This window comes from Thamnophis sirtalis, unplaced genomic scaffold (assembly GCF_051295495.1).
Source record: "Thamnophis sirtalis isolate CommonGarterSnake01/CBP01778 unplaced genomic scaffold, rThaSir2_p1.2 scaffold_6, whole genome shotgun sequence".
NCBI classification, from domain to species: domain Eukaryota; kingdom Metazoa; phylum Chordata; class Lepidosauria; order Squamata; family Natricidae; genus Thamnophis; species Thamnophis sirtalis.
In genome coordinates this window covers 10,077,921-10,101,518 of record NW_028261386.1, presented here as the reverse complement: position 1 = coordinate 10,101,518, position 23,598 = coordinate 10,077,921, and the positions used below count along the sequence as shown (strand labels likewise).

At 43.5% G+C, this 23,598-nt stretch overlaps 1 protein-coding gene across 1 annotated transcript in view; it reads right to left on the bottom strand.

The window, feature by feature from the left end:
• The window catches only part of CALN1 (calneuron 1), a 242,992-nt gene that overhangs the window by 166,717 nt on the left and 52,677 nt on the right, over nucleotides 1-23,598 (bottom strand). The window contains exon 2 of the mRNA XM_087717191.1: nucleotides 21,921-22,045. Coding sequence (XP_087573317.1) covers nucleotides 21,921-22,038 — 118 coding nt within the window. The 5' untranslated portion in view covers nucleotides 22,039-22,045. The remainder of the gene's footprint in view (nucleotides 1-21,920; nucleotides 22,046-23,598) is intronic.

Here is a 23,598-nt window from a genome sequence, read left to right as displayed (position 1 = left end):
CTGCTTTGTGGGAGTGGCTTGCTGGCCATGTGACCAGTGAGAGTGGCTTGCCAGCCATGTGACTGGATGGGAGTGGCTTGCCAGCCATGTGACCGGGTGGGCGTGACCAACTTGTAAAATGTGGTGAAACTCACTTAACAACGCTCTTGCTTAGCAACCAAAATGTTGGCTCAGGAACTCTGGCATTTGAAGCACGCAAGTCTTAAAGCTGTCAAGTCACAAGACCCTTGCACCCCTAACCCTTTAGAAAAAAACCCCCAGGGGTGTTCAAACTTGACAGCTTTAAGATTTAAGGTTTAAATAGGACTCTTAGAGGCAGGCGGGGCGATTGGTGAGCAAGCCAATCAGTGAGCGGCGGGCGGGGCAAGCGTGGTGCTGACAGGCAGAGGGGAGGGAGCTGGAACCGATTCTAAATGGCACTGTAGATTTGTGGATTTAAAAATGTATAAATGAAATTACATGTCAAAAATTACATATACACACACACAAACACACACACACACACAGAGGGGGGAGAGAGAGAGAAATACACATGCACATACACATATTCTGCTATTGCAGACTTTGTTTGATATAGGGGCAGTCTATTAGCTCTCTAAACTAAACTAAACAAAGATGAAAAATTGGCCTGACTAGTATCTGTGCCGAGAGACAAATATGGATTTAAAGAAATCAGGAAGTAAGAAGATTCTGTGAGTCAATCAATTACATCTATTGCTGAGAATAACTGAGTCAAGAAATGTGAAGGAAGTCATTTGCAATTGCAACAATGAGTGAAAGGAGAAATTAGATTAGAGAGAGGGAGGAAAAATGGTCTGCTTAAGCCTTTTTTTGTAGTAATTTGAATTCAAAAAAATGCACACTCTGAGATGAATAAGGTCCTTTCTTCCAAAAACTACCAGGTATGTCCTCTATTTCCTGTCTTCCTGAAATTTGGGGCTTGTCTGCTTTAAAATGGTCCAATTAGAGAAAAGCCTTCTCTTTCCACTGCTATACAGTGTTCTATAATTGGTTCCAAAACCAGCTCCCAAAATGCTGAGAGAGAAAAAGGATTGAAAGAATCCAGGAATTAAGGAGATTCGGCGAGTCAATCAGTTACAGCTATTGCTGATGTGATTTTATTTTTTTAAATAAAGCTTCTTTCATCATCCTTCATGGAGCTTGGTTTCCAAACCCCTTGTTAGTCCTGTACAGTGGTGGGTTCCAGATCCTGTTGCGACCGGTATGGGGCAACGGGGCCCAGCATCCACCACATGAACGTGCACAGCGCGCGCATGCATCCTTACCTCCGGCGACGCTCCAGCTGCTCGACGGAAGCGCTAAAGAGCTCAAATACAGGTAAGGACGGTGGGCAGGTAGGCCCTCTGGAGCACTGTACCAGAACGGTACCTGGTGCTCCTGGTAGGCACCGGTACACCCGTACCAGGGCGTACCATCTGCAACCCACCACTGGTCCTGTAGCTTCTCCTTTGCTCTATAAAATACAGGGTGCACAACTGGACACAATACAGGTACTCCCCAACATATGACCATTGTTGAGCCCAAATTTTCTGTTGCTAAGAGAGACAGTTGTTAAGTGTGTTTTACCCAGCAGTAGGTTTCATTTTGTTACCACTATTTTGCCATGCATGCGCCTGGCCTTCCGTACATGTGTCCAGCCTTTAAAACATGCCTAAATTGGACGGCATAGAGCCGGGATGGCAATTTCCGCTACTGGTTTGGGTGTACCGGTCCGAACCGGCTGAATACCACCTCTGATTTTGCCCCATTTTATGACCCACAGTTGTAAAGTAACTTATGGCAGTTGTTAAGTTAGCAACATGATTGTTAATGGAATCTGACTTCCCCATTGACTTTGCTTGTCAGAAAGTCGTGAAAGGGGATCGCATGACCCAGGCCACTGCAATCATCATAAATATGGGTCAGTTGTCAAGCATCCAAATTTGGATCACGTGACCATAGAGACGTCACTTCTTTCAGTGCCGTTGTAACTTTGAACAGTCACTAAATTAACTGTTGGAAGTTGAGGACTAGCTGTATTTCTAACAAAGTCTAACCGATGCAGAGGAGAATGAAACGACTACCTGTAGATGTAGAGGGATTGTCCTTGAGCAGGGGCGTCAAACTCAAGGCCCGCGGGCCAGATCCAGTCCGCAGGGTGCTTAGTTCTGGCCCATAGGACCAGCCTGTAAACAGCAAAGGACTGGTCCACAGTGCCTCTGCCAGCTGCTCTTCCACAGGGCTGCAGGAGGCCATCATGGCTGAAAACGGGGCTGTAGGGGGGAAGCGTGGCCCACCCGAACTCTGTTTACACTGGTAGGAGATAATTGCAACCAAAAATGGAGCTCAGGAGCCCATTTTCACTGGGAGACAGGTGCCCCATACATGAGTGATGTCAAGCTGGCCACACTCATCCTGGCCATGTCCCCCCCCTCGGCCCCGTAGGCCAAACACAACCCTGATGTGGCCCTCAATGAAATCGAGTTTGACACCCCCTGCCCTTGAGGGACAGGAGGGAGATGTCAAATCATCTCCTACAGAAAAGCTGCTATTATCAAAAAATAGTCAAATGATTCCAGGGCAGAAATGTAGCCTGAGAAAACCTCTTAGGCAAAATCTTTCTGTCAGAGTTTGTTGCAGAAATCAAATCCAGAAAGCACACACATGTAACTGATTCAGCAGGATTCATTAACTTCTTTTTACATAATAACGTGTAAAGCATATATATACAATACTAAAATTGATTCTTCCAACAAGGTAAATACAAGCAAACACAGGCAGAGAGAACAGGTTTTTTTTTTTACTTTTGCACAGACTCAGGGCTACAGAACTAAGCCATGCCCAGGCTCCTTGCTGTCTCCGTTCCCATTGGCTGACCTTATTACTAAGTCCTATTCCAATTCATGACTATATCTACTCTGACGCTTTCTTAGTTCTCAACAAGATAAAAGGTGGTTGGAGGGAAGCACTATTAGAATTGCAAGATTCTTTTTTAAAATTATTATTTTTATTTGTTCATAATATTTTTTTTAAAAAAACCCAAATATTAGGAGAAATAGAGAAGGGAAAGGGGAAGAGTGCAGAAAAGAAGGGAAAAGGAAAGAAAAGGCATTGATTTCCAACTCCCTTTGTTGCAGTATACTAAGGAAGTAACATCCATCCTCAACTTTTTACTTTAATGTAGTAGTACAAACTAGCCATTTCTGTACCAACAAACCTATCTAATCGGTAAAACTTAAACTCAAAGTTTCATTTTTTTCCACCTCAAGCCCAAAGTCCAAAAAAGGTTTCCAAGTAGAAACAAAAATACTTTTCTCTTCTCAGTACAGTACTTAAGAAAGGTCTCTCCAACTCTCTCTCTCTCTCTCTCTCTCTCTCTCTCTCTCTCTCTCTCTCTCTCTCTCTCTCTCTCTCCAACTCTCTCTCTCTCTCTCTCTCTCTCTCTCTCTCTCTCTCTCTCTCTCTCTCTCTCTCTGTCTCTCTTCATTTGATTTTTCTTGCTCATGTGTGAGAATTTGTGAACATTGTCCTATTGGATTTAGCCCAAAGTTAAAGTTGTTTTGAGGTCATTTTGAATTGTGACTTCAGAGAGAAGATTATTCTGTTCTTCTCCAGGAAGCTAAGACTGAACTTTGATAGCTCCTTAATGGGAAGATTATTCTGGAGCTGTTCATGTTCACTCTTTCATGTGGAGCCCAGAAATAGTAGAATTCCTTCTGTGAGAAAACATCAAAGAAAGCCAGTTTGGGCTAGTGGTTAGAGCATCAGGCTAGAAACCAGGAGACTGTGAGTTCTAGTCCTGCAGTAAAAATAAATAAACAAAAGACCCAGAACTGTACTTTTCCACTAGAGATAGTCCATGACTTAGAGTCACAATTGAGCCCCAAATTTATGTTGCTAAGCAAGACATCGGTTAAGTGATTTTTTTTTGCTCTATTTTACAATTTTTCTTGCCGTAGTTGTTAAGTGAATTATTGCAGTTGTTAAGTCAATAACACGCCATCCAGAACCGGCTAGTTGTACCCTGCCTTAAGAGGCTATACCGATTAGATCACCCTACCACTGTCATACCATACTCTGACTGCAGAGCATAAGCCGAGGGATGAGATGGTTGAACCAGCTCCCTTTCACGGAGCACCTGGTGGCACGAAAGCAATTTGAAGAAGCCATCCTCCCTCCCTTATCTCCCCACGCAACAACACTCTGACAGCGGTATCATGAGAAGCGGCTTGAATAAGGTACATTAAAAATGAAAAGCATAGATTAAAATTGCATGCATGCATCATTAGCAGAATACAGCAGCTCTTTTTTTAAAAAAATAAATCTGTTCCAGACTCAGCAAGAACTATTCACACTACAGTACAGTAACAAGGTCCCCTTAGGTAATTCAAAAGAGGACTTGTTATATCACACCAAGTGTAAAAGTACACAGCTATCAAAGGGAAGAAAAACTTGCAATGAGCAGTTGGCTAGGGATCATAGAATACCAGTGAGACCTAAAAACATATCCCCGTAATTATAAAGGCTTTTAGCTGCAGATTGGCAGAATCACTATTTCCCGGCACATTTTCAACAGTGTGCTAAAATCAGGATCAGCATCTCTGATTCAGAAGAGAACTCAGATTTTTTTTTGAAACTAGAATACACACAGCTACATATTATTTTGTTTTCCTTTTAATTTACTATTTATTTTTAAATGTTCCCACCAAAAGGGGAAAGGCAGTTTGGCATAGTGGTTAAGGCATGAAGCTAATAATATCTGGGAGGCCAGGAATTTCTACTCCTATGTTAGACACCAAATCAGATGAGTGACCTTGGGCCAATCACTCTCATTTACTTGAGAGACCGCCTGCTGCCAATTACCTCCACTAGACCGATTAGATCCCACAGATTAGGCCTCCTCTGAATTCCATCCGCCGGTCAGTGTCGACTGGCGACTACTCGGAGGAGAGCCTTCTCTGTGGCTGCTCCGACCCTCTGGAACGAACTCCCCATGGAGATTCGAACCCTCACCACCCTCCAGGCCTTCCACAAAGCCCTTAAAACCTGGCTGTTCCGACAGGCCTGGGGCTAAAGAACTGTTTCCCCCGTCTCGAATTGGTATGACTGTTGTGTTTTAATTATGTATTGTTGTTTATGTCATTTAAATTCTTGTTTGTATCCCCCTTCCCTGGTTGAGTTGTGAGCCGCCCTGAGTCCCCTTCGGGGGAAAAGGGCGGCATATAAATAAAATCAACATCAACATCAACATCAACATTTACCATGTTTCCCTGAAAATAAGATTGGGTCTTATATTAATTTTTGCTCCAAAAGATGCATTAGAGCTTATTTTCTGCGTCACTGAGAAGTCCCTCGGAACAAGAGTGCCGATGGCGCCTGGGAAGTTCCCCTCAACTTGAAGAGTCCCTGACAGCAAGGTGACCTTCCAGAGGGGCCTCAAGGCCCCCTGTCGTCCCATCTGGGGTGCCAGAAATGTGGCAGGAAAACCGGCTTTCTAAAGACAGGAGACGGGACCACGAGAGTGTAGAACACAGGTTTTTATTGCTAGCAATGGTTCAGAGTAATAGCTTGACAAAGTCTGAACCCTGGGGAACACCAGGATCTACCTTTTATAGGTTTTGCAATTACAGCTTTGCTGTGACATAAGTTTCCTTTACACGCATCAAGATACAGTACATCAAAACAGGATACAAAAAGGAGAAGTTATATTATATATTCCATATAAGGTTAGGGCTAACATATCTTACACCATCTGCTAGTTTCGGGAACTCCTCACGTGTTTTACCCTTGAGTTGCAAAATATCATGGTACATAGGTCAGTAAATGTGCAAGTACATTAGGAAGACGCTTCAGTACTTTCCTAATATTGCAACAGAAATAGAAGCAAATAAGGGTCACTCTACTTAAGATCTAATATCAAATTAGGACCCTTAGGCCCATCCGCATCAGTTAAGGTCTTATTTTAGAGAAAATACACTACTGAATGCATCCATCTGGCTGATAATCTTAATTGGGGCTTATTTTGGGGGTAGGGCTTATAATATGAGTATCCTTAAAAATCATGCTAGGACTTATATTCTGGTTAGGTCTTATTCTCGGGGAAACAGGGCAGTCCCAGCAAGAAAGCAATGGCAAAACACTTCTGAAATCTTGCCAAGAAAACGGCAGAGCCTTGACCAAGCAGGAGTCAACATTGACCCGAAGGCACAGAGAAATGAAAACACACAAAAGGTAGCAGCACATAGCAGCACCAGCTTAACCTTGCCTGGGTTCAGACATCAAAGAAGTAGGTGACCTGGTTAGGAGACCACAAAGAAATCCCAGCAATACGGAGTAGACAAAGAAATTAGAAGAAGGTAATGGTGATTAGCTTCCATGTTGTTGCAACAAAAGTCACACATATATACCCATGAGATCCCCAGAGGTAACTTTTTCCTAGGGTGACTGCTGTCTCCTTAGGACGGGGGTGTCAAACTGGATTTCTCCGAGGGCCGGATCAACATTGTAATTCTCCTCCTTGGGTCTGCCGGGGGGGGGGGGGGAAGGAGATGGAACGGACGCCTCCTCCAGCACCCTGCCAGACAAAACGGGGGCTGTGCGAGGCCCACCCATGCTCAGCTTGGACAGCCTCCTGCAACACCCTGCCAGCCAAAGCGGGGCACGGGCAGTGCATGAAGTCCCCTGTGCCTCGTTTTGGCTTCCAGAGGCATCAGGGGCCGGTCCCGTGGACCAGATTTAAGCAACCGATGGGCTGCATTCGGCTTGTGGGCTTTGAGTTTGACACCCCTGCCTTTGAAGAAGCAACTGTCCAGAATACTTGTGGAATACAATCTCAATTCTCTCTTTCTCTGGAGAGGAATTACAAAGAGCCAGTATAATCGCCGGCTCATCATTCTGCTATAGTATCGTGGTACAGTCATTCTGCTGCTGTCATCGTTTCGCCAGTTCTTTTCCAGCCGTCCAAAACATTAGTGACCTTCTGATCAATCATGTGACATTTAGAAATATTTTGTATGAATCTTGTTAAGATTTAGGATTTTTTTTTAAAAAAGAATCTAATGTTGCCCATTGGAATTCCTTGCCTTAAAAGGAAACTCATTCATTATTTAATCTTTAAAAAAGATTCTTGCCATCAAACATCCTACAAGTGTTGTATTATTTCATACACTATAAAAACATCATACAGTAGAACAGCACACCCCAATCAAAAGGAGGGCGGGTGGCAGCTACTCAACCCTACTTACAAGTATCTCCAAGGAAAAGAGCTGGTGCTACAGAGCAGATAGAAAGACAAAATTTTCATTTGAGAACCAGGCATGGAGCATACCTCCCTAAGACTCATTACTCTAAGGGTCAACCAATAGACCCTGTACTTATTAGTTTGAAGTACAAGAAGAGTATTTGGGAGCCCTATTAATCAACAGTGACTCCAAGTGATGCTTTAGCTGCTCAGAGTTACTTGGCTGAGCTGGGTGGCTACAGAAAATGAATGAATGAATGAATGAATGAATGAATGAATGAATGAATGAATGAATGAATGAATGAATGAATGAATGAATGTTAAATTAAGGAAGCTGTTTTAGTTTTATAAGCCATGATTTAAAGTTTTGTGTCATATATCATATAAGCCATGGTCTGGTACAGAGTACCAGTGGTGGGATTCAAAAAAACTCACTACTGGTTCTGTGGACATGGCTTGGTGGGCATGGCATGGCTTGGGTGTGGCTTGGTGGGCGTGGCAGGTGAAGGATACTGCAAAATCCCCATTTCCTCCCGATCAACTGGACTCGGGAGGCAGAGAATAGATGGGCTGGGACAAGTCAGGGGTGGTATTTACTGGTTCTCTGAACTACTCAAAATTTCTGCTACCGGTTTTCCAGAATTGGTCAGAAACTGCTGAATGCCACCTCTGGTGTGTACTGAATCTAAAAAACTTGGACCTAACTTTTCCCTTCTGATCAATCTTATAGCAATAGCAATAGCAGTTAGACTTATATACCGCTTCATAGGGCTCTCAGCCTTCTCTAAGCGGTTTACAGAATCAGCATATTGCCTCATTTTACCCACCTCAGAAGGATGGAAGGCTGAGTCAACCCTGAGCCGGTGAGACTTGAACAGCCGAACTGCAGATAACAGTCAGCTGAAGTGGCTGCAGTACAGCACTCTAACCACTGCGCCACCTCGGCACTTGCTATTGTGAGAATCTTGGGTTCTCACAAGTTTAACCTAAGAGTTAATGTGATGCCACTGCATTCCATCAATCCATTCAGCCTGGTTAATGCCTTTACCTCATTTGGTGACTTATAATATATCAAACCATATCCATGATTTGGGGAATGAGTGCAGCAATACGCTAACCTGCAAGCAACCCATTAATCTTAGTGTTGAGATCATTCACTCCCTAAGTAACTTCCTGACTTGATTATTATGTAAATGTGGCCAAAGGGTATCTTTGCAGTCTGTTCAGCTTCCAAGGATAATTTTGCACCCTCTCAAAACACAGCCTTTTTAGGCTGTCAATCAACATAGCCGAAAGCCAACTAGGGAATTACATGCATCCACAAAATTAAACAGATGTTTATTCTGTCTTTCCATCTTCTGACAATAACGTCTACTATAATGAAACTGTAGAGTTGTCTCAGCAAGGGTGATTCCATCCACTGATGCTACCCCTTTCCCCATTTATACAGCACTTGGCTTGCTACTTGGAAATTTTAGAGGAGCAAAGGGAGAATTCAAAAGGGAGAGGCTGCATAAACCTTTCGGGAGAAAAGCCAACATTTCAAGCTCAAACAGCATTTCAGCTGCCTGAATTAATTTGCTCAAGCCAAGGCACCCTTATCCACATACTACATATTTAAACAGAAAACCTTCTAGCACCTTTGAAGCCTCTAAAGACATTTGTTATGGATGGCACATCACTTTCAACTTGGCCATTTTCTCCCGAGTTACACAACTTAATGCCAACTAATGTAGCCCTCCGTGAGTTAATTTCCTCTGCAATTATCAGAGTGCTCTTGAAAAGAGAGGGAGGAGAAACTTCTAAGAAGAAATTATAATGGGTTTTTCATGCTGTTTTCTATCTGAAAAAAGATAGGTTTAAAAGATCAGACTGGGGGGGGGGGCACTACCTCCATTAATTTATTTAAATATCATTTAAATATGAGCCAGCCGTGTGTGCAGCAGCTGCCAAAAAAGCCAACACAGTTCTAGGCTGCATAAACAGAGGGATAGAATCAAGATCACATGAAGTGTTAATACCACTTTATAATGCCTTGGTAAGGCCACACTTGGAATACTGCATTCAGTTTTGATCACCACGATGTGGAGACTCTAGAAAGAGTGCAGAGAAGAGCAACAAAGATGATTAGGGGACTGGAGGCTAAAAACATATGAAGAATGGTTACAGGAACTGGGAATGTCTAGTTTAGCAGTAGACTTATATACCGCTTCATAGGCCTTTCAGGCCTCTCTAAGCGGTTTACAGAGAGTCAGCATATTTGCCCCCAACAATCTGGGTCCTCATTTTACCCACCTCGGAAGGATGGAAGGCTGAGTCAACCCTGAGCCGGTGAGATTTGAACCGCTGACCTGCTGATCTAGCAGTAGCCTGCAGTGCTGCATTTAACCACTGCGCCACCTTGGCTCTTAATGAAAAGAAGGACTAGGGGAGACACGATAACAGTTTTTCAATATCTCAGGGGCTTCCACAAAGAAGAGGGAGTCAAGCTATTGTCCAAAGCATCTGAGGGAAGGTCAAGAAGCAATGGGTGGAAACTAACCAAGGAGAGAAGCAACTTAGAACTAAGGAGAAATTTTCTGACAGTTAGAACAATTAATCAGTGGAACAGCTTACCTCCAGAAGTTGCAAATGCTCCAACACTGGAAATTTTTTAAATGATGTTGGAGAGCCATTTGTCTGAAGTGGTGTAGGGTTTCCTGCCTAGGCAGGGGGTTGGACTAGAAGACCTCCAGGATCCCTTCCAACTCTGTTATTCTATTCTATTCTTCCTGATTTGAAGATGATTTTCACATGAAAAGGTAAGCTGCACCGTCGTTGATCTCAAATAGCAAAGATGCAGTTAGTACTTGACTGGGAAGCATGAGAAATCATAAGGCCATAACCTGAGCTGAGAAAAGTCCCATAATAATGGCCACGGGACATCAGTTCCACACTGTTGGCAGGAAAACTATATAAACACATCAGTGTCTTTTACTGGGAATTGAGCTCACCTTTATGCTTGCAAAAAATGGGGGTTGAGGGAATGCAAAGTCCACCTTCCAGGTAAATAAAGCAACATAAATTGCTCCAATTTGTTCTACAGAGAAAGAAATGGGCTCTGCTCCATTACTCTCTGAGTTGATCATCTTTAAAGGCTAAGGTAGGTATTGCTCAATCACATTTCTCACGAGACAGTCCCTGAGATTTTTTTCCCCGTTTTCACACCTCACTAGGAAAAAAGAAAAGTTTACTGACTTCTCTATAAATGGTTGTTGGGTGGGCATGGCCATGGGGACATGGCCTAATCGGCTTCCTGTACCACAGCAGCGGGAGGGCCCTCCCCAGGCTCTAGAGCAGTGTTTCTCAACCTTGGTGACTTTAAGTCCTGTGGACTTCAACTCCCAGAATTCCCCAGCCAGCTATGCTATGCTGGCTGGGGAATTCTGGGAGTTGAAGTCCACAGGACTTAAAGTCACCAAGGTTGAGAAACACTGCTCTAGAGGTTTCCCTTGAGCCTCCAGGAGGGCGAAAACAGCCTCCCCTGGGCTCTGGAGGCCGGAAATGGGCCCGTTTCTGGACTTCCAGTAGGCCTGTTTTTTACCCTCCTAAAGTCTCCGTGCGGGCCCTGAACTTACCTGGCATGATGAATGGACTGCATGGAGACTCCTGGGAGGGGAGGGGTGTGCAAAAGTCAGCCAGTCCTTGTACCTACTGGTTCAGCGAACCAGATAACATCCAGTTTGCCTGAACCAGTCCGAACCGGCTGAATCCCACCCCTGGCCGATTTCCTAAAAGACAAAGTTCCTTGCTAGCTTTAGTGATCATACATCTGGGTTCTTTTGGAAAGAATTTCATTGTCACTGTTCTGCAGAAACAAGCCCATTTAATATTGCAGCAATGGTGAATGGGGAGAGACAATGAAGTAAGCAAGATATAGGTGGTCCTCATTCAATGACCAGTCACTTAATGAGCATTGGAAGATACGAAGAACTTAAAAAAAAAAAAAGCTCCTCAAAGTTAAGACTGCCCTTGTTCCCTGGAGGGACGTGACTGCATTTCAAACACTTGGCAAACAAATTGTATTTAACAATGAATTGTAGCATCCCATTGTCCGACTTGCACAAAATGGCTCAAATGCCTATTGCATATTTTGGATTTGCTCAATTACCATATGGTTCACTTAATGGTGTAATTTGCTTAACAACCACCCTAAAACAGCCATAAAACTGAGTCAAACCACATAGTGACCCACTTCATAGCCACAGTGACTTGTAGCCAAAATTCCAGGCTCCATTATGGTCGTAATTTGAGGATTACCTGTAGATAGGTGTTCTGACCCCCTCCTCTGTCCAGTAACGAATGGCGAGACAAGCTTAACTGGAATGTACTTTAATAGCAAGAAACCAAAACCTCGGTGGCTGAAAGCCAAGCATAACAGATAAGGACCTTGGCATCAACTCAAACATACTCAGGCAGCAATAAACACAGATAAGGCTGGCAGCAATCCAGCCTGCCAAGCTCACAGTAATGTCCTCCGACATTCAATCCTGCGTTGACTTCTGCAAAGAGGGGCGTGTGCACAAGTAGCTTTTTATAGTCTGGAGAGGAGCCTAATGACCACCAGCTGAGTGCAATCACCTCCTGTAATTGCGTAATTGTTCCTGATGCCTATTAGCTCTTCGATGGCGTGCATCCAGGAACAACTCACTACTGGCTTCCGGCTCACTCTCCCTTGTCCCCTCACCACTGGTCCAAGGCTCAGGTGCCTCCTGGTGGCCAACCAGCCTCTCTGCGCCCTGCTCAGAGTTGGAACCCTGTCCAGGGTTCTCCATATCCTCCAGAGCCAACTCATAGGGCCCCTAGCTGTTGGAGTCTGGTGGCAGCTCCAACGGCTCCTGCTAGGCCACAACAGATAGGATAGCATCAGGAGTCTGGAAGTTGCTTAAACAGGGAATGGTTGCTCTGAAAAGTCTGTAAAATTGCCCTGGTTTAAACCTTCTCCTAAGTCTGGCCATTTGGAGGAGGCCTAGGGGCCAGGACACCACTATCCGTCATTCTTTCCAGCCACTAGGCAGACTGTAGCTCTAGATCAGGGGTGTCAAACTCAAGGTCCACAGGCCGGATTCAACCTGTGGGGTGCTTAGATCTGGCCCGCGGGGCTGTCCTGAAAACAGTGAGGGACCAGTTCATGGTGCCTCTGCCAGAGAAAATGGAGCTCAGTAGGGCTACATGCGGTGTCCCGTCCCCCCCGGGCTCCATTTTCACTGGCGGAGGGCTAGCAAAACAAACTGAAAACAAAACAAGAGGATAAAGGTTTCCCCTTTTGCATTTGAGCATGCAAGAAGGGACAGGAAAGGAGAAAGGAAAATAGGAAAGAAAAAGAAGGGAAGATGGGGAGAGAGCAAGGAAGGAAAATGGAAAGAGAGGAAGGAAGAAGAAAGAATGAGAGGGAAGGAAAAAGAAGAAAAGGAAGGAAGGAGATTATAATGAGAGGGAGGGAGGTTTGAGGGACATCCAGGTGCCCCCAACACGAGTGACATCAAGCTAGACCAGAGGTGGGTTGCTCCCGGTTCGGCCTGGATGGGAGAACCTGTAGCGGTGGTGGCGGGAGTCTCGGCCCACGCGCATGCGAACACGAGTGAACCGGTAGCACCCGGATTTGCAACCCACCTCTGAGCTGGACATGTCCCCCTGGCCATGCCATGCCCCCCCCGGGGTCAAACACAACCCTGATGCGACCCTCAATGAAATTGAGTTTGACACCCCTGCCCCAGATTAACCCCTCCCCACATGAAAAGCGAGCCTGGGCTGGATTCTCCTGTAGATTTGCAGTGAAATGAAAAAAAAAATTGTGTCACCATCTGATGCAGAGTACAAAAAAAGGACAAACACAGCTGCTCTTGCGGGAGACAAATGAGGTTATTTCTTTCGTTTTCCCACTGCTGCTTATAGCTTGCTTTGCCTCCATCATCCACTTAATCCTGCCAATAGTAAGCATTGGTTTATAGATGATGGCAAGAGAATATGGCAAGAAGCGACAGAGAGCAAACAAGGAATGGGATAAAGCTACAGCTTATTTTTCCTCTCCTGTGGTCTTGCTCAGCGCTGAAAACTCAGGCCACAGAATGGAAATGAAAGAAGCAAATATACGTTAGTCCTCTACTTACAATCACAATTGACCCCAACATTTTGGTTGCTAAGGGAAACAGTTGTTCAGTGAGTTTTGCCACATTTTACGAACTTTCTTGCCCCTGTTGCTTAGTGAATCACTGCAGCCACTAAATTAGTAACATGGTTGTTCACAGTGAATCTGGCTTCCCAATTAATGTTAAATTTATATTTACTGACAAAGAAATAAAGGGAAACTAGTACAGATCTATTTCAAGCTATTTAGCTCTCATCAGCTGCCCTTCTGGGATTTGAACCTGAGTTGCTTGCATATTAGGTAGATGTATTAACCTCTAAGCCACTGGTTTTCCTCACTTTGTCAGCTGTACCAGGGGAGTAATTATGGTAAGTGTTTTTTCTATCAGGGTAACCTGGTCTACCCAAATATGGGATGAAGTATACTGATTTTGTGACAAACTATTTTGTGTTAAATTTATATTTACCAACAAAGAAATAAAGGAGCCCAGGTTTGAACCCCAGAAGGGTATGGCTAGCTGATGAGAGCTAAATAGCTTGAAATAGATCTATATTAGTCTCCCTTTATTTATTTATCAGCACAAATAAAACACACACACACACACACACACACACACATACTGTATCTTAAAAATCCATCCCCCACCTTCACTCCGAGGTTGTTAAGAGGCAAAAAAGGACCCTTTATTGAACCCTCTGATAGTGAAAAGGGGCGTGACCCTCCAGAGCTCCATTTTTGCTGACAGAGGCACTGACTGTGGGCTGATCCTTCGCTGTTTCCAGGGCAGCTTCATGGGCCAGATCTAAGCACCTGTGGGCCACATCTGGCCCCTGGGCCTTGAGTTTGACACCCCTGCCCTAATCTCTCACTGAGGCAGTCCTTAAGATTTTCCCAGCTGTGTAGAAATCTTTCACTTGAGTTTTACATGCACTTACACACACACACACACACACACACACACACACACCATTCCTACACATGGGGAGGGGGCAGTGATGAACTCTAAAAAATTTTTACTAGTGGTTCTGTTGGTGTGACTTGGTGGGCGTGGCTTGGTGTGGTCATATGACTGGGTGGGCGTGGCTATGTAGTGATGTAACTGGGGGATCAAAAGACAAACTCACTTTAACAATGTCCTGCTGGAGCAGGGTTGGACTAGATGACCTCAAGATCCCTTCCAGCCCTGGATTATCCTCTGAAGGTGCTTCTAGTGCCAGGTTTGTAGTACTTCCTTCCTCTCCTTTTTCTCTTTCTTTCTTTCTTTCTTTCTTTCTTTCTTTCTTTCTTTCTCAGCATCCCTCAGGGAAGCCTGCTGGGGGCAAAAATTGAACTCTCTCCCTGAGTTTCTGGAGAACCTGTAATAAGAAAAATGCTTACAAAGTTTAAAAAAAGTTCCAAAGATCAGCTGTGCGACGTGTGATCGTCGGAAGTTTTTTTGTTTACTTGTTTTAGTATTTTTTACTACTGGTTTGGGCGAACCTGTAACATTTCACTCCTGGGAAATGGGCAGAGTTTATTATGGAAAGGAATGATACCCCCACCCCCACCCCACCTCATCTAAACATAGATCACAAAGAGCAAGATACTTTTCCTTCAATCTAAGTGGAACTCTTCCTTTTCACCTTAGATTGTTGAAGTTTCCCCAAAGCAGCAAAATCTTGGTCTAGCTGAAAACCTGGAACGTTGCCAGCAAGCGAAGATCTGCAATAAAAACAGTGCTAGGAAAGGAAAACAGTGTTGGGATTCCCACGAGAAATCTGCTGCCTAACAGGTGAAGAATAAATAGGCTATTAGCAGGTGTTGTGCAAGGAACGTGCGGCAATACATCCTCACACAAGCAAGCCCAAGACAAACAAGGCATGAAAGGATGGGGTGTGCGGGATCTCACAGCTCTTACAAATAATCTGCCACTTATCTGATTTTCGTAATGGGGGGCATTCATAATTGCTTCCCCTATAAGAATAAGTTCTAAGACAATTTACAAGTCCCTTTGCAACTGTACAACTTCAAATGTATGGGAAGGAACACAGTGTTTGGTTTCTAAAGCAGGGATCAGAAATCTGCCTTCCACCATATATTTTATTACTATTAACATTATCTATCTATCATCCATCATCTATCTATCTATGTATCTATGTATCTATGTATCTATGTATCTATGTATCTATGTATCTATCTATCTATCTATCTATCTATCTATCTATCTATCTATCTATCTATCTATCTATCTATCTATCTATCTATCTATCTATCTTTCTCTCTCATCTATCTATCTACCTATCATCATCTGCCTGTCTATCATCCATCTGTCTGTCTGTCTGTCTGTCTGTCTGTCTGTCTGTCTGTCTATCTATCTATCTATCTATCTATCTATCTATCTATCTATCTATCTATCTATCTATCTATCTATCTCTATCATTATCTATCTATCTATCTATCTATCTATCTATCTATCTATCTATCTATCTATCTATCATTTTCTCTCTCATCTATCTATTTATCTATCATCATCATCTATCTGTCTGTCATCTATCTATCTATCTATCTATCTATCTATCTATCTATCTATCTATCTATCTATCTCTATCATTCTCTATCTATCTATTTACCAATCATCATCTGTCTGTCTATCATCTATTTATCTGTCTGTCTGTCTGTCTGTCTGTCTGTCTGTCTGTCTGCCTGCCTGCCTACCTATCTACCTACCTACTTACCTATCTATCTATCACTTTCTCTCTCATCTATCTATTTATCTATCTATCATCATCTATCTATCTCTATCATTATCATCTATCTATCTATCTATCTATCTATCTATCTATCTATCTATCTTTCTCTCTCATCTATCTATCTACCTATCATCATCTGCCTGTCTATCATCCATCTGTCTGTCTGTCTGTCTGTCTGTCTGTCTGTCTGTCTATCTATCTATCTATCTATCTATCTATCTATCTATCTATCTATCTATCTATCTATCTATCTCTATCATTATCATCTATCTATCTATCTATCTATCTATCTATCTATCTATCTATCTATCTCTATCATTATCTATCTATCTATCTATCTATCTATCTATCTATCTATCTATCTATCTATCTATCTATCTATCTATCTGTCTATCTATCATCATCATCATTTTGTCTCTCTCATCCGTCCATCCATCCATCCATCCATCCATCCATCTAAGCCTCGGTGGTGCAGTGGTTAGAGTGCAGTACTGCAGGCTACTTCTGCTGATTATCAGCTGCCTGGTTTGGTTTGGTTTGTTTATTGGATTTATATGCCGCCCTTCTCCCAAGGACTCAGGGCGGCGTACAACATTAAAAAAAAAAATACATATTACAAAAGTTTTAAAAAATTAGATAGATTATCCAAAAAACAAACCCAATTGAGATTAATAATAACATTTTTTTAAAAATCGATTAAAATTAACAATAATATATCATTTCTTTTATTTTGTTCAGGCCAGGTCGGCTTGCTGGAAAAGTCAACTTTTTAGGGCGCGTCAGAAGGAGGTCGGGGATTATATGAAGCTCCGGGGGCAGCTCATTCCAGAGGGAAGGCGCTCCCACAGAGAAGGCTCTCCCCCTGGGGGTCGCTAGCCAACACTGTCTGGCCGACGGCACCCTGAGGAGGCCAACTCTGTGGGATCGCACTGGATGGTGGCAGGCTACCGGTGGCAGTAGGTGGTCTCACAGGTATCCTGGACCTAAGCCATGGAACCCTTTAAAGGTCATAATTAGTACCTTGAATCGCACCCGGAAGACAACCGGCAACCAGTGCAGGCCACCTAAAAGGGGCGCAATAACCCACGCAGCCGCATTCTGGACCAGTTGAAGCCTCCGGGTGCTCTTCAAGGGCAGCCCCATGTAGAGAGCGTTACAGTAGTCCAGACTGCCCTCCAGTTAACACAAACTGCGACCAATCCGACAGGTAGGAGGAGAACCACCATAAAACGGTGCCCCCCACTCCCAACCCCCTGAGTCGTCACAGTAGGATACCATGGTCAATGGTATCGAAAGCCGCCGAGAGGTCTAATAGGACCAGGACAGAGGAGCAGCCCCTGTCCTGGGCCCGCCAGAGATCATCGACCAACACAACCATGAGCAAAACAAGACCTTTGGCTCACTATATTGCAAAGGCAAGTCTGGAGACTCCAGGTTGACACAAAGACAATCAAGGAGTGGGTGTTATTGTGCCTGTTGCCAGAGAGGAGATGTATGTGTGTGTTATGGATTTTTACTTTTTGGAATTTTAATGTAAGCTGCTCAGAGTTACCGCCTGTGAGTTAGGTGGCCAAATAAATGTGTTAATAAATAAATAATCAGACAGAGTGGAAGTTATACTGCAGTGTTTCTCAAGCCTGACAACTCTAAGATGTATGAACTTCAGCTCCCAAAATTCTTGGAGTTGAAGTCCATGCATCTCAGAGTTGTCAAGCTTGAGAAATGCCATTAAAGCATGATTGCCATTGCAATATAGTGAGCCAAAGGTCTTGTTTTGCTCATGGGTGTTCGGCAAAATAGCACTAGCACTAGCACTTAGACGTACATGCCATTTTACAGCCCTCTCTAAGCGGTTTACAGAGTCAGCATATTGTCCCCCAACAATTTGGGTCCTCATTTTACCCACCTTGGAAGGATGGAAGGTTGAGTCAACTTTGAGCCTGGTGAGATTTCAACTGCCAAATTGCAGGCAGCCGGTAGTCAACAGAAATAGCCTGCAGTACTGCACTCTCACCACTGGATCACCATGGCTAATGCGTGTTTTTTTTGCTGGGCACTCAATATATAGTGTTAACAAAATTATTCTGTATCTTCATAGAGATTTGGTTGTTTTAGATGAGCCTGGTTTTGATCCCATTAATGGACAGTTAATGTTCGACTTACAAAAGTAAGTAATCCTTCGACGTTACAACAGCACTGAAAAAAGGTGACTTATGACCATTTGTTCATACTTATGACCATTGCAGCGTCCCCATGGTCATGTGATCAAAATTCGGACACTGGGCAACTGGTTCATACTTATGACACTTGTAGTGTCCTGGGGGGGGTTGTTGTTGTTGTCATCTGATCCCCTTTTGCGACCGTTTGACAAGCAAAGTCAATGGGGAAGCTAGCTTCACTGAACAACCAAGTTGCTGACTTAACAACTGCATGGCCGTTCTGACACATAGTCAAGGCTGCCCTACAAAGCGACCTTGACTATGTGTCAGAATGGTCGCGTGATTGGCAACTCCCAATTTCAACTAATAAATGCTCTGTCCTACACATTGGCAATAAAAATCAGAACACCAAATACAAGTTGGACGGAAACGATCTCGTAGACGACCTCACTCTGTCAAGGACCTAGGAGCACTCATCTCAAATGATCTAGCAATGGCAGTAGCAATAGCAGTTAGACTTATATACCGCTTCATAGGGCTTTCAGCCCTCTCTAAGCAGTTTACAGAGTCAGCATATCGCCCCCACAGTCTGGGTCCTCATTTCACCCACCTCGGAAGGATGGAAGGCTGAGTCAACCTTGAGCCGGTGAGATTAGAACCGCTGAACTGCAGATAACAGTCAGCTGAAGTGGCCTGCAGTACTGCACCCTAACCACTGTGCCACCTCGGCATCTAAGCCCCAAAGTTCACTGTAACAGCATTGCCAAAAAGCCATTAAGAGTTGGTAGCCTAATTTTGCAAAGCTTCTTCTCTGGCAACACTTTATTGCTAACTAGGGCATACAAAACCTTTGCCAAAACAATTCTTGAATACAGCTCGTCCTCCTGGAACCCACACTGTATATTGGACATTAACACGATTGAGCAGATCCAGAGAAGAGTCCTCCACTCCTCTACTCACAATCGAATTCCCAATGTCACCAGGCTTGAAATTTTGGCTTGAACAATCTGGAACTGCATCGCCTGAGGGCTGATCTAAGTATAGTACAAAAAATTGTCTGCTACAACATCTTGCCCGTCAACGACTTCTTCAGCTTCAAACACAATAATACACGGGCAAGCAATCGATACAAATTCAAGGTAAACTGCTCCAAACTTGATTGCAGAAAATACGACTTCAGCAACAGAGTGGTCAACACCTGGAATGCTCTAACTCTGTTGTGACAGTCTCAAACCCTCACAGCTTCAACCCCAAATGGTCTACCGTGGACCTCCACCTATTCTTAAGAGGTGGGCTTCAAAAATTTCAGCAATGGGTTGTCTGCCAGTTGCTGAGTGGGCGTGGTCATGGTGGGCATTGCCTAGTCTACCTCGTGCACCGTGGTGGGGGAGGCATTTTCGCCTCCCCTGGGCTCTGGAGTCCCTCCGGAGGCCGGACATGGGTCTGTTTCCAGTCTTCTGGAACTTCCGGGAGGCCTGTTTTCCCCCCTCCCAGAGTCCCTGCATGGGCCCTACACTTATCTCGCATCCAAAATGGGCTGCGTGGAAACTCCTGGGACGGGCGGGGTGGGGATGGGCAGGGCCAGCCAGGGGTGGGATTTGGAGGTTCTCCGAAGCGGCCATAACATTAGCTATGGGTTCTCCTGAACCTGGGCAAGTGCATAGCAGCCCACCCCTAGGTGTGCATAAACACACCAACATGCTTACCATCCCTGTCTTACTGTCCCAATTTATCTTGATTTACTTCCTTTGTTCATGTTTATGTTCTTCCCTATTCTTGTTATCCTGTATATGTTTGACAAGCAAACAAACAAACTGCAGTGATTCACTTAACAACCTTGGCAAGAAAGATAGTAAAATGGGGCAAAACTCACTTAACAACCATCTTGCATAGCAATAGACATTTTGGACTCAGTTATGGACTAGCTGTACATATGTGTCTCTGAATTTATGTCTCTAAGGGCCACTGGGTGCACTCTAAGGTGCACTGGGCCACTAGAGATGGAGTTTTCTTTTTTTAATACAGAATTGCACTCTTTTGGAATAATGTGGGAGATGATTCAGCCGTTTTAAATATCATCACTGGAGGCTTAAACTGTAATGCTCCGATCCATTCTGACCTTGCAAGCTTCCTTTCCCCAAGTCTTAAACAATGCGCGGAAGAAATTGGCTTTTTGTAAATTAAATTTGGACAAAGTGGTCCCAGATTGTCAAGGAATCGGAAAGTGGAGGCTGGGGTCAGACCATGAGCTGTTCTTTGATTGCAGCAATAAGGCAGGACTGAAGAGAGCAGCCAATATTCCAAAGGGAATACTGAGAAAATAAAAATAATAAAAATCCAATGTGGGAACATAGGTGAGACGTAAAGGATTGTGCATGTCATGGAAAAAGTGAACATAGCAACTCCGTGAATCTCAAATAATTTTAACAAAGCATTCCACTTCAAAAATGTCAACGGAAAGTGGGCAATTCTATGCAGATACACATTTTTAAGTGGACGTTATTCCAGAACACACAAAAGCTGATCCAAATTGAAGTTAATTATCCTTCAAATAGACTCAGGGAAATCAAGGACTCTTAAATTAATTATAGCTATGTCCCTTGATGTCAAGGAAACATCTCTAAGTATGATCAATATTATTATTGTGATATCAAAATCCATGATTGTAGTTATCATTCCTTCTCTCCCTCCCTCCCTCTCTTCTTTCTTTCTTTCTTTCTTTCTTTCTTTCTTTCTTTCTTTCTTTCTTTCTTTCTTCCTTCCTTTCTCTCTCTCTCTTCTCTCTCTCTCCTTCCTTCCTTCCTTCCTTCCCTCCCTTCCTCCCTTCCCTTTCTATCCTTTCCTCCTACCTATGGTATATATTTTGGAACTGATAGCTTTTGAAACGGAAGCAGCTTTCTTTGGTTTCATAAATTATATGCAAGCATGGTACTAAGGAAGTATTTTTTTTTAAAAGGACTTAGGTGTTCAAGATATTACCAAATTCACCTTTGCTTATGACTTCAGTAAATCCTGTTCCACAGTAAATTTTGTGGAACTGATACATAGATAAGGCAAATTCAGTCGCCATGAATATTCTCTCCAGTTTTCCTTCACTACAGTGGGTTTAATTCTTGACTTTGCCCTCTTGTATATCTGAGTTCCAGAAAAACGAAGTGTTATTTTTTTATTTTTTAAAAAAAATCCATATCCTATACATGGTTTAAACCTCAGCAACCAATATTAGGTAAATGTAAAGGTTTAAACGCCGGAGCCAGTAGTGAGTTGTTCCTGGATGCATGCCATCGAAGAGCTAATAGGCGTCAGGAACAATTATGCAATTACAGGAGGTGATTGCACTCAGCTGGTGGTCATTAGGCTCTTCTCCAGACTATAAAAAAGACTACTTGTTCACATGCCCTCTTTGCAGAAGTCAACACAGAATTGAATGTCGGAGAACTTTGTATGAGCTTGGCAGGCTGGATTGCTGCCAAGCCTTATCTATGTTTATTGCTGTCCAAGCTTCTCTGTGCTGGGTTGCTGCCAAGGATCTGTTTGTCTGTTAATTAAATGCCGTAATTTATCTCTAGCTCAGAGTGTGTTTTGGTGTGGAACAAGGGAGGTCAGAACAGGAAGGTAAGTGATTACCACCCCTGCTCCCAACCAACAGTTTAGTCAATCCTTACCATCCAATTCTTCCACTGAGATGTTGGCCAACTGCTCACTGTCGCTTGCGGCTGAGAGGGTCCGGTTCAGATAGTTTCCCTTGTACAGCAGCCCAGCGGTGACATGGTGGAATGGCATCTTCTCCCTAATGGTAGAAAGACAGGAAAGGATTCTCACATTCTCATTCATCTCTAGAATTAAAATCACGGCATGTTAGAAATAACAGGTGATGCAAATAAAGGAGCGTACAACTAGTCCCCATTTAATGACTGTTACTTAAATAAAAGGTGCTTTTTTAGGAGGCAGCTGGACTTATTTATTTATTTATAAAATGTATATGCTGCCCAATCCTGACGGACTCCGGGCGGCTTACAAAAAAGAGAAAGAAAGTTTACCCCTCAGTTATTTTTGCTAGATATAAGTACTGACTTTACAGCGGTAGAGACTAACTTGATTCTGCACTTAATAATGGCAGCAAGACTGTTGGTGGCACAATACTGGAAGAAGGAAGACCTGACTACAACTCAAGAATGGACATTGAAAGTTACAAATTTAGCCGAGATGGCTAAAATATCGGCATATCTTAAAGATCACTCAAATGAGAGATATAAACAAGACTGGAAAAAATGGATTGACTATATACAAAATAAATACGGGACCAAGAAATTCTAGTTAGCCTATGCTTAAGATCAGGAATGATTTAAATTGTTTAAAGTTAGCTTAGCAAGAAGAAGCTAAGATCAATGTAGAGATGTTATTAATTTCTTTATTTCTTTTTTCTCAATAGATTTTAGACTGTGTTTGTTAAAAATCTATACTGTGTACGGGTTCTGGGAAGTCGGGGGGGAGTAGGAGGGGGGTCGGGGGGAGGGTGGAGGGAGGGAGGGATATACATTAGGCTAGACACGATGTGTTAGATCTCAATGCAATGTGACTTCACATGTATACTTTTTTCTCTAATTTTTCTTTAAAAATAGGATAAGCCAAATACAATAACATATAGTGGAAATACACTGAGGGGAGGAGGAGTAGGAAAGAAGAAAGATGGGTAGAGAGGGATGGGAGAGAGGGTGGGGGGGAGGCGAAAGGGAAGGGGGGGAGTGGATCTGGAGAGAGGAGTGGTAGAGGGCAAGGGGAAGTAGGGTAGAGGGGGATGATGGAGGGAAGATAGAAAGTTGGAGGGTGGTGGAAGAAAGAGGTGTATGGAGAATAGAAGAGGTATATTGGGCTTTTATTTTCTGGGGCATTGTCGACAAGAGGAATTGATGCAATTCCTGTTTAATACTGTATGGTGTATACATGTGAGTGTATGAAAATGAAAATAAAATATACTAAAAGAGAGAAAAAATAACAAAAAATAAGAATAAAAAAAAATAAAAAAAGAGAAAGAAAAAAAAGACACATAACAAACACATAACCCCAAAAAATGGTTTAAAATAGCAACACCTCATACGTTCATTCTAATCGGGGCTGGACCTCAACAGTGAGGTCAACAGCCCCAGGCCTGCCAGAACAGCCAGGTTTTTACAGCTTTCCTGAAGGCCATGAGAGTGGGTATGGTCCGGATCTCTGGGGGTAGCTGATTCCAAAGAGTCGGAGCAGCCACACAGAAGGCTCTCCTCCGGGGGCCCGCCAGCCGACACTGTCTGGCTGACGGCATCTGAAGGAGCCCCAATCTGTGAGGACTTCCCTGTTTTT